At 38.4% G+C, this 16,782-nt stretch overlaps 1 protein-coding gene across 2 annotated transcripts in view; it reads right to left on the bottom strand.

Moving 5' to 3' along the window:
- Window positions 1-112: 112 nt before the first annotated feature.
- The window catches only part of PBRM1 (polybromo 1), a 59,806-nt gene continuing 43,136 nt past the window's right edge, over window positions 113-16,782 (bottom strand). Inside the window, exons 25-29 of one of the 2 annotated variants that reach the window (XM_010289415.1) lie at window positions 13,464-13,667; window positions 5,389-5,544; window positions 2,909-2,979; window positions 941-1,157; window positions 113-617 (exon numbers count right to left, since the gene is read on the bottom strand). In XM_010289415.1, the coding sequence (XP_010287717.1) occupies window positions 445-617; window positions 941-1,157; window positions 2,909-2,979; window positions 5,389-5,544; window positions 13,464-13,667 (821 nt within the window). In that variant the 3' untranslated portion in view covers window positions 113-444. The remainder of the gene's footprint in view (window positions 618-940; window positions 1,158-2,908; window positions 2,980-5,388; window positions 5,545-13,463; window positions 13,668-16,782) is intronic. The other variant, XM_010289414.1, reaches the window with a different exon arrangement.

Genomic DNA, 16,782 nt, shown 5'->3' with positions numbered 1-16,782 from the left:
TCCTGCTGGAAGTGGCTAGCACACACAAGCACATGTACACACATTCTTCTAAGATGTAAACTATGACTAATTTCACATTCCATTGTACCAATCTGTAAATACTTTGTTTTCTTTTTTCTTCTTTTATATAAAAACAATGGCATCAGATTCTCAGCAATAAAGTATAAGAAAGATGAATCCTTGACTACACTTAACCAATTATGAAATCGCCTTTCAAACAAAGGAAACATATGCAAAAATCCGTGTATTTGATAAAGTCAACTTAATATAACAAAAAGTGAAATATGCTTATTAAAAGTGTCCTTATATAAAAATGGTCTTGCAATGTACAGTAAAATGCAATACAAATTATTATTGTTATCTCTCCCCACCCAGTAACTAAAACAGCTATTGTTCCACAAAACTCCTTATATGCCAGTATCAAAGAAAGAAGCAATTATGCGACTAAACATTTTCTATGTTGTATGCCTGACGGATATTAAGGGTGTCTCGTAGCATCAAGTCTCGCAGACGCCATAATGCATCGGCCATTGTGGTATGAGCCCCTTTACTTTTCAACCAGTGTGAAGGGAGTCGGCTCTCTTGTTCTTTTGATAAGTGGACATCTCGTCTTCGTGCTGGAAGGTCAAGAAATGGTCCAGTTATCTACTGCCTTTCATATTCACAGTTCTTCTAGGAAAAAGGGAATGTAACTCTACAGTATAACTTTTATTTAAGCCCATATAATTGATTCTTAGATTTATACAACATTGATGGAATTAGCCTGCTGATAACATATATATTCCCAGTCTGTTGATTTTTTAACAATTACTTCCATGTGCACATTTTATAAAGTAAGCAGCAGATTTATTTAGCATTTTCCATAAAAGCAAAAAAATATTAATGGTTACAAAGAGTGTGTTCTGTCTGGAAACTTCCCACTCTGTATCAAAAGCCTTACCTGCAAGGGTCTGGTCCCACTTGCTAATACTATTTGATTCAGCACTAAGCCCCTCAATATATTTCAGATAGGCTTCAGAATGAAGAAGCCTCTGTGTCTTTGGTGGAGGGGAGACGAACATGGGAGTTGTGGGCTGCTGCATAACTGGCTGACTTGCTGGGCTCTGGCCGGGATATGGAGGGGGTGCCTGCTGTCCCGGCGGGCCAAGGATTCCTATCTGCAATGACAAAGTGATGGAGCGATCACATTTGGGGGAACTGCAGGGAAGCCACACTCACATCAGTGCATCAGGTCATGCTCAACCAATGGAGCTTCAAAACAGGTTATGAGCAAAGGCATAAGGAAATTTCCCTTGAAGACACCTACTTCAGCCAGGGCTATCTGTTGGGGTCACCAAGATGCACAGAGGGAGGAAGTGTAACCGAACCATATTCATATTTAACAGACAACATTGCTCATATTTCTAAACTATGTAAACATATTCTGATTATTTATCACCATTTCTCCTCTCTCCTATTACCCTTAATTACTCCTTTTGCCTCCTTTTTATTTCATGTTTTCCCTAATAACATCATAAACTGTGTGGTCAGTGAAGTGCAGGGTTTAATCTCTAAAACATCTAATCCAAATTGACCCTGATCATTGGACAACTGGGATACTTCCACAGAATAAATGCTAATTGTTGTCAGGCAAAAATTGCAGGCACGCAAATAAATCACAGTCACACAGAAGAATTCCAACCAATTGTGATTGAGTAGCAGTACTGAGAATTCTTAGCACAGATATCCTGTGGTCTGGTATAACTCAATGTCACAACATACACAATTTACGACTTTCTTGCTCAACTTCTGGTTTTCTTTACGCCCTCTAGCCAAAATCACATTTCTCTTTATGATGCAAAATTTAGTCAATAAAATTGGAAATGTGCTGAACACTTCATCTGTATTAATCACTGAGAAGAAACATCTGATCATCACTGTTATCCAAACTCACGAATTCTGAACTGCCAATGAACATCTGCTTTGTCAGTTTGTGAAATATGGGAGCAAACACTCATCAATGGCTGAGAAAATGGACAGCATCCTCTCTGCATCACCAAAGCACGAGAAACCTAAATTACCAGCAGTTTAACAGTGTGCCGAAATGACTCATCTTAGTTTACTAGAAGGAAAAGAGAAGAAAAAAGAAAAAAGACAAAAAAGAAAAAGAAAAAAAAGAAAAAAGACAAAAAGGAAAAAGGAAAAAAGAAGGAAAAAGGAAAAAAAAAGGAAAAAGGAAAAAAGAAGAAAAAAGGAAAAAGGAAAAAAGAAGAAAAAAGGAAAAAGGAAAAAAGAAGAAAAAAGGAAAAAGGAAAAAAGAAGAAAAAAGGAAAAAGGAAAAAAGAAGAAAAAAGGAAAAAGGAAAAAAGAAGAAAAAAGGAAAAAGGAAAAAAGAAGAAAAAAGGAAAAAGGAAAAAAGAAGAAAAAAGGAAAAAGGAAAAAAGAAGAAAAAAGGAAAAAGGAAAAAAGAAGAAAAAAGGAAAAAGGAAAAAAGAAGAAAAAAGGAAAAAGGAAAAAAGAAGAAAAAAGGAAAAAGGAAAAAAGAAGAAAAAAGGAAAAAGGAAAAAAGAAGAAAAAAGGAAAAAGGAAAAAAGAAGAAAAAAGAAAAAAGGAAAAAAAGAAGAAAAAAGAAAAAGAAAAAATAAGAAGAAAAAAAGAAGAAAAAAGAAAAAAGAAGAAAAAAGAAAAAGCACTGTCTTGCTTATACTGCAGAAGTTACCCACTGGACAGAATCTAGTCAGTCTAATAACAATTCAACCAAGTACGATATTAACTGGTTCTAAATACATCAATGTACATTTGGTTTATGTCCTCCCTGGGAAAGGCTATGTGCATCCCTTTTTTCCCTACACGTCTTAAGCGAGATGTTGGTCGAACGCCAATTCAGAGCCTTAGAGCCAGCCTCATAAATAATGCAAAGATTACTCACCTGCTGGCCAAAAGGACTTGCTCCAGGTGCTGGAGTGCCTACCATGGGGGACACATTTTGGCCTATAACACCTATATTCCAAAATATAAAAAAATTAGTCTTATTTCAGAGAAGTGACAAATACCTCTTTGGTCTTCTATAGTAAAAAACCTTATACTTTGATCTCATTGCTCACAGTTATTTTAAGCAGATGTATGGCATTTAAATATCCCCCTCTCCCCCAATTAAAAAAAAAAGCAAACACTTTAGAAGTTTCTGAATTAAAAAAAAAAAAAAAAGCCAACATGACAACTACTAAACATTGGTATGTGGCCTGTTGAATTAATTTAAGAAATGCAAAGTGAATAATTTTTTGTTTTCAGGTTTTTTTCACGTTGCTTAGTGATTGCTTGACTAAATCTTTCTGCTTATAATACATGCTTTTGGCTTGACAGGATCTTCCTGGAATCCTTTAAGAAAGGAAATGCTGATTTGCTTTAGCAACATTGAACATTTCCTTGTGTTCAGTTTTATAAAATTAATTCACAGCAGGAGGATATCCAAGCCATTGCACAAATTCTGTTAAATCTCACTAATATAAAATTCAACTTGCAGGTTTAGCTTAAATAGTCCTATATATGATACCAATGAACACTTGAAATAAAATTAAAAAAAAAAAAAGTTAGTTTTTCCTTAGGCATATTGAGGCTTTTCCCTATTGCACCAAGTACAGCAGATAACACCCATGTCTCTTACATATAAAAATTTACAAATCTAAATAAGAATCATGCAGTTCCTCTATTTTACATACAGGTGCTTTGGTCTGAAAAAATGAAAGTTATGCCTGATGCTGCTTTTCGTTCTGTTTATGCCACTTCACATATCCATTCATTGGAAAAGCTGCAAACTATGCTCTTCGTGAGGGTTTAATGTGCACGCAGATTTCTGTATCAGTGATCAAAAGATGTGCCACTGCATTTTGCACACTAAAGCACATTTCAAATGCATTTTCCATTTGATGACAGCTCCCATTCTAAATGCATCTGTACTAACAGCACATCAGGAGTTGGAAAAAACATTGATAATACAAGTTGTGGAATATGGCACGGATTTTTTTTTTTTGGTACAAAGCGAAGAGGTCTGGAGGAAGGCACCCTCACCTTTCTGGCATCAGAGCAGGGCTTCACCCTTAGCCCACCCAGCCCGATTTAGCACCACTTTCAGGTGTGATCCTCCATTCCCAGGCATCATTTTTTCCCTAATCCATATCCTCTCGGTTTAAACACCACACACAGAGTCCACTTTTCCAGTGGGAAAAACTCTTCAAAGAAATGCATTGTCCTGGATTCACCTCCCAAACATTTGTAAGTTTGCTGATGTGCGCTGAATGTCACCGCCTTGGTGAGTCGGAGACAGGCTCATAGACACACAGCTGTTTTCCTACTCCCTCTACGTGACATTATGGTGAACCTTACGCACCAGCGAAGCTGCAAGCTGCAAACCTGATACTGATGGATTTAAAAAAAAAAAAAAAAAAAAAAGAGCAAACAAAAAAACCCAAAACAACTTACACACAGATAAAGTCTTAACAGAGCTTCTGATAAACACCGTTGCAAGTGGGGTAGGGGGAGGCAAACAAGACCACTGTTGTCCACAGCTTAACTGCTGAATATATGGGATGCACTTCTTTTAAATAGGCACGTGAGTTATCAGAGGTAAAAGCTGAAAGAATCGGCAGAGAACAGGATGAGGGGGCAGATGAACATTTTTCCCCATAACACGGACATGCTAATGGCATTAACACTGGGAAAATGTTTATGGTTCATTCAGCCTCACTTTTCGTCAAAAATGTGGCAAAAAAATAGCAAACGTGTAGTAGATACACTCTCAAAAATAAATTCAAATTTGGCCACGATAGTATACTGAGTTCACTTTATCCCCAAATGTTTCCAGTTACTGTTCTATCAAGAAGGTTTAATGTGAACACTGTTTTATAATAACATGTCAGCGCCCCAATGGCCAAGGGGTCTTGCATGACCAGGTTCATTTAAGTGCAGTCTAACTACTGATAAACATTAACATACTGAAAAAGAGTTCAGTAAGGAAGGAGTGCAATAAATCTCATTTATAAGCCCACTTTAAATAAGAAAAAGAGGAGTGGAAGGATGCTGTTGAAATCATGTTAAAGTATGAATAGGCTGATTTCAGCTTTTCAGACCTCTGATAAACTCAAGCACAACTGTCAGGTTTTTTGGCTGGAGCAGCATCACGTTTCCCCAGTAACCTTTCCGTGCTGGCTTACTGGACTTGCTGTTCTGTCAACATTTTGCATATCCCTCATATATTCAGCAGTGCATTGTGTGCGCTGCAGCTAAACAAACCTGCAATGTTCAGAAACAAAAGCTATGACCAAAACAAGCTGCAGATAATTTCTGTAACAACTGGTTAAACGGCAAGTACATGAAAATGAAATAAGGAGCGAATGAGGATGACATTCTTACCGGGTGGTGGGATGCCTGGGATGCCTGGCATACCTGGCGGAAGTTGGTGGGGTGGGGGCACCCCTGGGTGAAGTGGCTGCATGCTGCCCATGCTAACAATGCCATCAACTGGGCCCTGCAAAGGTGGCAGCACCGGTGGATAGCCACTTATCATGCCTTGAAGGACACAACAAATTTCAAACATGCATCAATAACATGCAATATGATCTACACAGTAAGACATGCACTATCCACAGGAAAAAAAAAAAGCACCTTTAGTACAGCAAGACGATACTATAATTAGTATCTTGCAAAAATGAACAAAAATTTAAAATAAAAAAAGTTGTAAATAGGAAACACTATACTTTTGATGAATTAGTATTTAGTGTATTTGTATGTTTCTCCTGGGGCAATAAATGTTGAATATTCAGATATGTTAACACAAGGAATAAATTCAGCCACAATTAAATGTTACTAATGCAAGCAATTTTAATACAGCTTAAAGCTCTGCCATCTGCATACAGATTACAAACACAACACTAACTACACAAGCTCCACATACAGCCCTGCTTTGTGGGCTACCTCGGAGTCCGAACTCAACTGGAACAAAAATAAAAACCTATATATTTTTCTGCAGTGCATATGCCAAAATTAATACACAAAAGCCCTACAACATTTGCATACTTAAAACCAACAGCAGTGACAGGGGTATTTTTTATTAAAACATCTCCAGTATAAACAATGGAAGCAACTCAAATTTTAAACTTAACAGCACTGGATGTGCTGGGCTGCAGTGACTCATGGCAGTAGACCGAAGTAAAAGGACTTACAAGGAGCACCTGCAGTCCCTCACAGAATTTCACTGACAATGTTTTCAAGGTGTCTTTATAGGAAAATCACGACGAAGACAGTATTGTGCTGCTGCTCAAAACTTTAGTTTTCTGCATGTGAAGGAAGACAATTTAGAGCTTATTCTGGTTTTGGCTCAGGTTTGTTACTACCCATGAGGTGAACCTACACAATATAACTGCACTGTGTTTATTAGGTCCTGGAACATACCTTGCTTGTCCCTCACCTGTTTTCTAGGCTTTTTAATTTAAACGGATGCATTGTCTGGTAACCAAGGGAAGATGTTGGAAAGACAAGACAGAGGACAGAAGCAGGTCTAGAGAGATGAGGTAAGCCTAGAAATGCAAAATTGCTGGGATTTCTATAGTCTGTTCCAAGAAACCACCTACTGAGTCTTTGCCACACTCCCAGTAACTCAGAGAAGAAACTTTCAGAACAGGGATTTTCTGGAATAAGACTGGCCAAAAACTCACACCAGCTCCAACTGAAAATAAAGCTGTCATGAGCTCAGGATCGAAACAGATCAAGCAGCTCCAAAATACAAGCTAAATTTGGCACTTCCTCAGGAAGAGTTACAAAGGTGAGAAACCTGAAATTCCAAAAACTTTACATGGAGCAAACAACAAGAAAATAAAGAACTGATCTCCCTCAAACCTTCATTTTCCACAGAACACCTAGAATGACACAAGTAGCTCTAAGGTACTTATTTCAAATATCTGGAAGCTCATCTGTACCTCTTTATTAACACAGTGAAAGCTGTATTTCTAATGGAAAAAGTAAAAGAAGAAAAACAACAAAAGCATCCCTACAAATAAAGGGCTTTCACTGTAGCTACTGCCTTGTACTTCCAGTGCATCCCAAGCTGCAATCACATCTTCAATGCATTTACATACATACCTGAAGCTTTAAAACAAATAAACCAAAAGACCTCCAATGAAACAAACCCATATTTATCAGTCATGAAAGCTCATTTCTACATTTCCAAATGAAATACTCAACAACTGGCTGTATTAATAAAGTTGTCATCAAATCTCCATGAGAAATCAGTTCTTGTAGCTCATCACAAGGTTATAAAAGCAGCCACTTTCATACCCCACGTATGAGCTACCACTTTGATTCTAAACTAGTAAACGTGGGCAAACTATCTCCAGCTCCCACAGCTGTGATTTATGAGATCTTTCAAATTACTTGTTCTCCCATTTCTTACTGTAGCAATCTAAGATTAAATAACTTTTGTAATGCCTAAATTTACAAGAAACTAGAGTGCTACGCATCAAGAGAAATGCATCTCAGAAGGTATCCAGATTTCTTGGACCCGTGGGCCATAAAGAAGTTCTATGAACTTCTGCGATGGAGAAGTTGTCTGAACCAGAGAAAAGCAATCAAATGATGGAGGAAGATGTGAAAGAGGTCTCAACAGAATAAGATACTTCTAAGAAAGACTTTTAGAAACTAAAAGATGAAAGAGTCTGTTTTTCAAATGGGCCACAAAAATAGAAAGAGTTTAAAAAGATCCACTTGATCATCCACTTTAAGGAAGTATTTCACAATGCCAAAGTGAAGAGACTTGAATGACTAACCACTTGAATAAGATGATGGTCTTAAATATACGTTTGCTTTTGAGGAGGCTGCCGCAGGAAGTCAGACAGCATGTGTAGTTTGCAGAATGCACATTTTTTGAAAAGTTTTAAGAAAGTGTTAGTAATAAGTATTACTGCCCACCAACACCTACCTCCAAAAAACTGGAAAAGTGACTCAATGCCAAAAAAACAAGAACCAAACCAAGAAAACACAACCACAGGAGGATGGCATTTCTACATATTCTAGATTGAAGTAGTTTACTCACAAAAAAAGATCAGCACTGGAGGACTCGTTTGTGGTTTGGAATTTTTTCTTCTTAATATATGCACAGATAAGTGTACACATACACACAAACACACACCAACTGCAAACAGTTCAGAGGAAAATTATCAAGAACAAAGTGAAAAAAACAAAAGAATAATGCAACTCAGCATAAATAAATGCTTTGTAATCCGGAGACCATGAATCAAATAAGGAATGTGTGCCTTCAGTTTAAACATCCATGCAGCCTATTTACTGAAAAGGGATTTAGAGACCATGATGAAAAATGCTTCAGGCTGTCAGCTGTAAATATGGCCACAGTCTGCGAGACGGGAAAGAAAAAGAAAAATGACAAAAGAATAAATGGAATAACTGGAATGCCATAAGGGAAAGTTAAAAAAAAACCCCAAAACTCAAAACAAAAACCTCCAAATACTCATTTTTACCTACTTGGCACTATTTTGACCTTCACGGAAGCAATCTAATTATTTTAGTTGGAAATGGGGGAAGGAAAACAACCTCTCAGGTCATACCCAATTAATTTTCTCACCGATGTATGTCTGATTCCCATACAAGAATCTCTAGTGGACTACATTGTCTTCAGATCTTCCAATCCTGAAAATACTTATTCCAAGCATACTCCCTATGAACTCAAGTCGGATTATGACTGCTAATGAGCACAACACCCAGCAACAGGGACCTCGTGGAACGGTTCTCCAAGCTGAGTTTTATTCTGAAAATCACCTGACAAAACCAGCAATGTTGGCATTTCGCATTCGTTTCTGCAATGGCTGTAGATCCTAGTCTGCTCTGCTTACCAGTGTCTAAATCAGCAACTCTGTAAAGCTTTTGCTTAGGTTTAAAATCTGGTTTGGACTCTGTTTGCCTCTCACCTTCCTCAGAATAAAAAAAAAAAAAGTAAAAAAAAAAAAATTTGCCTCCTATTTTACCACTTCCACTGACGCTGCGTGCACTAGGAGAGTATTTAGCTCACTCCCCTCCTGCCGTAGCAGGGCTAAATATGAACTCTGCAAAGTAGCGTGAATAAACACGACTGCACACAAACAGAATAGGACCACCGCACAAAGAGAACCCTTTTTCCCTGCATTTCCAACAGGCTACTCACTACTATAGCAACTAACGTGGGACTACCAGGCTACCGCTGCAGTTACGTATACTCATTATGAAGAAAGACTGAAGAGGTTGAGCTTTTTCTTCCGTAAGAACAAAGTGACCCAAGAGAGTGTTCAGAGTTATGAAGGGGGTTGATAGTGGATGAGGAAAAAATGGTCATAGCTCCTACGTTTTACCTGCAACGGGTGTCAACTGCTGATTGAGCATTCCCATTGGTGTTGGTGGCGGCACCACCCCCATAAGAGCCCCGACAGGAGTGCCTGCCCGGGGGGAGGAATTCTGCTGCTGTGCTGCTCGCTCTCTCTCCTGCTGCTCAGCAACTTTAGCTGCCCGCTCTGTAAAAGTATTTTAGATTTTCAGTTCTGTTTTGTAACCCAGAATTTCAAAATATTATCTGTTCATTAAAAAGGACTAGTCAAACACTGGCATAGTTTAGTCAAATATAAAGTAGAACAGATGAATCTTTTTATACAGCATAAGATTTGATTTCATGTGGCTGCAGCTAAGACTTTTAGAGAACCTTTCATGAAAAATATTCCACAAAGTTTTATCTTTTTCTAAAAAAATAAAAAATAAATAATAAAATAAAAATTTTAAAAGTCAAAGAACAAATTGGATAATAACACCAGTGTTACCAACATGAAGCAGCAGTCCAGCACTAGGCTCGGTCTGCACTAAGAAAACATGGCAAAACGTTCCCTCTTTTGACACCACTGACTCAGCTAAACCAGTTATAGCCGAGGCCGGCAGCTCTCACATAGACCCGCTACCAACTGCTGCGGGAATTTTTAAGCACCGTGTCTATCAGACATGCCCTAAAGCAAGATGCAAGTAGCAGATAGCAGTGCCAGCCGGAGGCCCATTTATTCTTGGGCTCCCCATATATTTTACTACTGATGCAGCTGAAAAGTGTTGGCAAAGTTGGGAAGCATTTGCAAAGTTTCCCTAGTGTAGATAGGTCCTTAGCATTTGGAACATAACAAGCAGCAGTTTGATGAACCAAAAATATTTTTCTCTGCCTCTTTCTGTCATTTTCCCCATTTTGGTCCCCTTTGAGTTTTGGTTTTTGTTTTGTTTTTTTGTTTTGCTGAAGATGTCTAACTCACATTGTGCTGCTCACTGGAGGTCATGTGTGTCCTTTGTACGATGAATCTGGTCATTATCTCAATCAAGTTTCTCACTGTGACTGCAAGAACAAGAGATCTACTGCAGGGGAATCTGACCAGAGGACAATTTTATATTAAGGGAAGGGCAAAGGGTCATGGGAAGAAGAAAGAAAATAAAAAAAAAAAACCAAAACCCAAAACAACAACAAAAAAACCAAACCAAACAAAAAAACCCCAACAACAAAGAAAACCCCAAGCAAACAAAAAAAAGGAGATATACCGAATGCCCACTCAAGGTGCTTTGGGGGCATGCAAGTTGCTGATTTGTTTACTCTGAACGTTGTATCTGACTGACGCAATGAGGAACAACAAAGAATAATGAATGCAGCATACATCTCCAGCAAATTTTAATAACAGTGAATGCAGGGCTAGAAGTTCTCTTGCAGTGGTGAAAGATGAAAACTGCCACTAAAACAGTAATCAAGGTCCTCTGTCAAACAAAGGCTATGAAGAAGTTCATCAAGGAGATTAAGTTATGCATCGTGCCAACGTTACTCGTTTTCTCTAGTACATGAGTTCAAACGTCTGTCATTCCTCTCCTGTAGGACCTGTTTGTTGAGCTTCTAGCACTACTTCCATACACTGAAAGACCAGTTTCATTTCCAAAGGCATTTTCTTCCTTCTCTTCACTTCTGTCATTTCAGGAAGAGACGATGACCACAGAAACTCCTAAATTTACTACAGGCAACTCATATGTGATTGAGCACAAAATAAACAAGACATTTAAAGGTAGATCCTGAAGTAGAAAAATGACAGAATCCTCTTCAGAGCAGAGCAAGCATGTGGGGAAGATGAAGGAGCTGTTCTGACTCTCGCCTACTTTTGGCCAGCTAAAAAAACAAAAGGTCATACAAAAGCAAAAGTTCCGGAGACACTCTGATGAATGAGAAATTACCGTTAAGTGTTCAGTGTTATCAGACTTCGGAGCGCTAAGCTTTGAAAAAGGACCTGACGTAGGACAGTACTGGAGTTTTACTTAGTCTCTATCTGTGACTGCCACAGAATTAACAGATGAAACACCACTGCCAAAGGGAACCGTGGCGGGTGCCTTTAAAGTTCAGCCTTGAGCATTCACCTTAATAACACTAAACCCAAATCGTATAGGCCAGGACTTGAGATCATTCAAACAACATTTCCAACACATCTCAAGAGACAGGAAAGAGACCTTCTGCTTTGAACAGAGCTTTTCCTTAAAACAGACCTTTGCCTCAATCCCATGCATTATTTTATTTTATTTTGAGGAGTTTTCACAGTGCAGTTAGCCATCCAGGCATTTCCAACGCAGCCTGTTCTTTGCTCAGCTTTTGCTAAAAAAACAACTATCACCCTGCACATATACCAAATGAAATTTTCAGTGGGTCAAAACGGATCTAAACTGCAAACTACATTTCACCAGAACACAGAAAGGCACTTTTTCACTGAGGTGTCAAACCATGCCTGTTCCCTGCTCCCTGGTGGACGTCCACACTAGAGAACATACAAATTTTGACTCGTCACAGTGGAAGGAGAGGAGTTTGTCTCCTTCCACACATGGTAAGCAAACACAGTTCGGATGCTTTGTAATCCCATCCCAACCCCTCACAAACAAATAAAAGTAAGTCTAGTTCTGGGCAGACACCAAGCCAGAGAAACTGCAGCCCAAAACACAAAAGCTTTGGAAAATTTTAAGTGAGAAAGAAGATTAAAATGGAAGCACTTTGGCAATCGTTAACACAGTGGACAGACACTGTTGCTACCATTATGTTAGAGCTATGCCTTCCTGCAGAAGTGCAAGACATCAAGCTGCTCTAAGCTAAGAGATGATGACATGCTAGCTGTCCTACGGCTTAAGAATTAGCCTGTAAGGAGGGACCCGTCAACAAAAAGATGCCACGCTCACCTACAAAGGCGTAAAAGAACACTTACAACAGGAAAAAAGTAAGGTCATAGTACTTTCACAAAGAAAAGCATTACCATTTCCCTTCACAGCATTTGCAAAGAAAACTTGTCCATAGCCGAGTGGTGCTATATTACTCTGCGGAACTGCAAAGAAGTACTACTGCGAATTTGGAAAAGACTGTGACAGCTGAGAGTGGAAAGTGATAGCATGCAAACTTCTAGTTTGAAGAGCAAAGCTGCCTTTAAGTTATGAGTATGCAGAAAACCTATCAAATCTCATTTTTTAAAAAGCAAAAGTTATAACTTAATTGGGCAATAACTTTCTAGGTGTTGAAACGTTCCTATCCAAAGTAGCATTTTCTTCCAATAAAACTGCAGGTTGATTAAAAAAAAAAAAGTGTTTTATATCGGAATTGTTGACACATTATTAACTAGAGTAGTAACTATGGACGTTAAGCCAAGATACGTGGCTTGGGTAAGGGCTTGCTGTTAAGGATACAATAAAATTGTATTTAATTTTATTCCAGTAAAGTTGAAACACAATGACCAATATCAGTAGGAAGGAGAGAAAGAAAGAAAGAAAGAAAGAAAGAAAGAAAGAAAGGAGAAGAAAGAGAGAAAGGTCTAAAGTATCTTATGCCTATGAAATATTCCTAGGCTTACTTCAGGATATGAAATCTCTCAACAAAATCAGTCACAACAGTTGATTAATACTGAGACTGAACAACAGGTCATATTTACAGTATCATAACAGATTCCATATCCTTCATTTTATTCTACCAAAGCTATTTAGGACTCTAAGCACTGTTAAACAAAGAACTTTTTCCCACTGCACTGAAGTCTTCTTACCTGCCACTACAGCTCTGAAGAGCTTCTTGTCCAAAATTCCCCCCAGTCCTCCTTTAAAGTTTCACAAACCATTTTTCCAACTGACTTCCAGCCCAGGGGCTTCATGCCCCTTTACTTCTAATTTGTCCCTGTTTGCTTCATCTTTGTTCACTTGGTTACTTGTGGCAAAGACATTTAAATTATCAGTTGTGCACTACATAACTTAAACATGCTCCTTGCTCCTCTTCAGTCAACTCTCAGTATGAGCTTCTCTTTAAGGTATGTCCAGAATACAAACAGAAATATCTTCTTTTATTAAACTTGTCATCTGAATAACAGTAATGAACACGTTGCAAAAGAAAAAAGGCAGAAGAGTTTATCATCTTAGTTTGTATTTACCTTCATATTCTGCTTTCTTTGTTGCTTCCAAGTTTCTCCATTCAGTTCCTACAAGCCTGCTGAGTTCTCCAAAGGAGTAGTCTGGATGCTGAGCTTTAATCACAGCTCTCATCTCGCTGCTAAATAAGATGTACCCACTCATGTTGATTTTCCTTTTTGATCCCTCCTTCTTGGTGCTGCCCTTAACAGACTTGGGAGTGGACTGTGAGAAAAAGCAGTTATGACCACATGTGTACAGAAGAGAAGCTTCTCGACATACAAAATTCAAAGCTGTAAGAAACAGTACTTTAAAATATTCACGCATTTCTCTTGAACATATTTGCACAAGGACCATCCAACCTTACAGCCCCTAAAGAGACACTGCATCTACTGATGCATGACAAGAGCATATGCACACAATTATGAAAAGTACACAAGGAAAAAAAAAACACACAGTGTTCTGATGCTTTTCAACCCTTCCACACATAATGCCACCTTTATAACTGAAGGCTTCAAAAAATTCTCAGTAAGACAACACAGAATGCTTACTATTAGCTAAAATCATTACAAATTGAACGACAGGACTAAGAAAGGCTGAGTGGCAAATAAGTGACTATTTGGAAGACCAGAAGAGAATAAAAGCAATTGTGTTATGTCACAGATTTCATCCATTATGCTGTTCAGAAATATTGCCAACACAAGTCGAGTAAAACATTTTATTTGCCATTGCACATTTTAGGGAAATGCTTCCCCGCTTCCTCCTGGGCTTCTGCAACCCTCACCCTCCTGGCTCCATCTTCCACTCTTCTCACCCCTAAGTGCTCTCTATTTTGCTTGCCAGACTCTCCTTTCTCTCTAGTGTTCACCTGTCACTACATAAGCAGCCATTTCTCCCTGAAAAGCCCAAAGCCCAGTTTTGCTAATCACTGTTCACCTGCACAACAGGTTGACATCACATTCTATATGTTGATGGGTAACAAAAATTCTGCTCCTTTGCTTTTTCCACCATGGATGCTCCTGTTGAGAGCTCCCTGATGTTTCCAGCCATGCATAAATTTAACCTATTCTGACAACCAGAGATACCACAGCTGGAACACTCTTTTTGAAGGCTTCTTCCACTTGTGTTTGTCACAGGAGACCATAATTCACCCATACTCTGACCAGTAAGGTCCACAAATGTATCATCATACCAAAACCCTCAAGAGGCCTTTATCATATCCCGAACATTACAAATTTCTCACATCTTGAAAAGTGTAATTCTGTCCAAATACCTGTGGGGGAAAAAGGGAAAGAAAAATACATGCAACTGTTTTCTTCCTATCCTGAAATTCTGGCCACGCTACTGACTCCTTCTACTTGCCACTTTGACCCCAGAGTTCAACAGTCTTCTCTCAGCTAAAAACAAAGCTTCAGTGATAGCAAGATGCTTAAAAAGTCTGGCTCATCGATTTAAGCCAGGCACTGGATAAACTGAGGCATACTTGTACGTTATTCCAAGCTTCACTGTATTAATTTTCAAATGGCAATCCACCCTTAATGTTTTCATTATGAACCTAAAGACAACACTTGTATTTTAGGGAGGAAGTCTTCTAGTTTTGTCTCTAAGATGGAGGAAGTGAAGAAAACTTTATGCAGGTTCTAGGAGGAGACACAGGGCACATACAACTCATCCTGACTTCTCAGGCAAGCCCACATTGGCAGGTAGAGAGTTCTCAATTCAGAAATGGGAAAATCTAATGATATATTGGGCCTCTCATATCTGCATTTAGATAGCTACAGGTTTATTAGCTGGTTTTATCGTGCTTGCAACAGTTTCGATAGCAGTAATCTAATGTAAAAGCCTACCCATCAGTTTGGAAGGGCAAACGGGCCTTTGAGAAACTGTAAGAATTCTGAATTCAGTTCTTATATTCTTCATTCTTTCACATTTCCAATACAACCATTTTTAAATTAACAGAATCTTTTCCATTTGAGTCAGATAACTGCATATTCAGTTTTAGATGTGTTACGACAAGAAATAAACCGGGACCCCCTTTTATGCTTTTTCTCAGCCATATTGCTAAAGCAAAAAATGAAGTTGCACATCTTTTTCTTTTTTAGGTTGACTTGATTCACAGCAAACTGCAGCAGGAGAGCATCATCCACCTATTTGTCAAGCCCCACAATACCACATATATGCTTGCCTTGACTCCTTTTATCCTTAAGTGTAGTAAGAGCTTCTTTGTTATCAGGAGAAAAAAAAGTTTTAGAATTCTGGGGTTTAATAGTTGTTAAATAAAATTCCATACCTTTAGGAGAACATGAAGCAAACATATGCCTTTACCTAAGAGCTCTGTTTAAAAAGATACTTTTTCACTAGGGACATAAATAGAACAAATAATCTGAAGAAGGAAGTTTATTTCTGTGCTATACGTTACTTATCTCTCCATCAGAGTTAAACTGTACTCTGAATGCCAGCTCAGACACAATATGCTTTTTCTTTCTAAATCAGCAGTGTGAGGAATCTCCAGGCACTTGTGCATCATCATTCACTTCTTAGCATGCATTGCTATTGATCCTCTTCAGTTTTCCCTATTTGGTGGTTGGTTTCTGTTGTTGGTGGTTTTGTGGGGTTTTTTTTCCCTCAAGTTCTACACTTCAGAGTTCACATCTGTCTAAAGGTATATACACACACACTGGATATATCCATTGAGCCTGACTTCTTACCAGTTATCCTGAAAGCTCTGCAAGACTGTCCCATTACAAACAATTTAAAAAAACAACAAAATAATGCAACTATCAACATGGCTTTTAAAAGAGATATATATTACTAAACTTCTTAAGAGAATCTGAGCACAACACAGCTATGTAGAAAGACTGAAAACAAAGGAGATCAAAAGACAGTGAATGCTGCAAAAGGCAGTTTGACGACACCTTTAATGTCCAGTGTTTATGTCCTGTGACATAGTTTAAATCCCCTTTTAAGCTGCTTTGGACGGCTGCCTTCCTTAACAACGGTAATATTTTGGTTTATAAAAAGTTACCTTGTCCTTCCTAAAGTGGTACATTAACTGGTTAATGCCTGTAACAAGCTTTCTATTTATAATAGTCTGCAAGAGTTTTCATGCTACTTAGGAAATTCAGCATGTTAGAACAAGAGCAGCAAGACAACCTTGCACAGGAAAATGCATTTGGTGGTCTGCTGACATGGCAAAAACCACAGTCAAACCAAGCTAAAGCTTTCAATTTCATCAACTCTTTCTCATGACATCCAAAGACAGTTATTTCTATCCAGGGGTCACATCCTTTCCTCAACTACCAATGAGGTTGTCACCTCACAGTCCATGTAATGCAGCAGGAA

The sequence above is a fragment of the Phaethon lepturus genome, unplaced genomic scaffold, assembly GCF_000687285.1.
Source record: "Phaethon lepturus isolate BGI_N335 unplaced genomic scaffold, ASM68728v1 scaffold4386, whole genome shotgun sequence".
Taxonomy (NCBI): domain Eukaryota; kingdom Metazoa; phylum Chordata; class Aves; order Phaethontiformes; family Phaethontidae; genus Phaethon; species Phaethon lepturus.
Note: the sequence above shows the minus strand (reverse complement) of the source record. Positions and strands in the feature narration are given on the sequence as shown.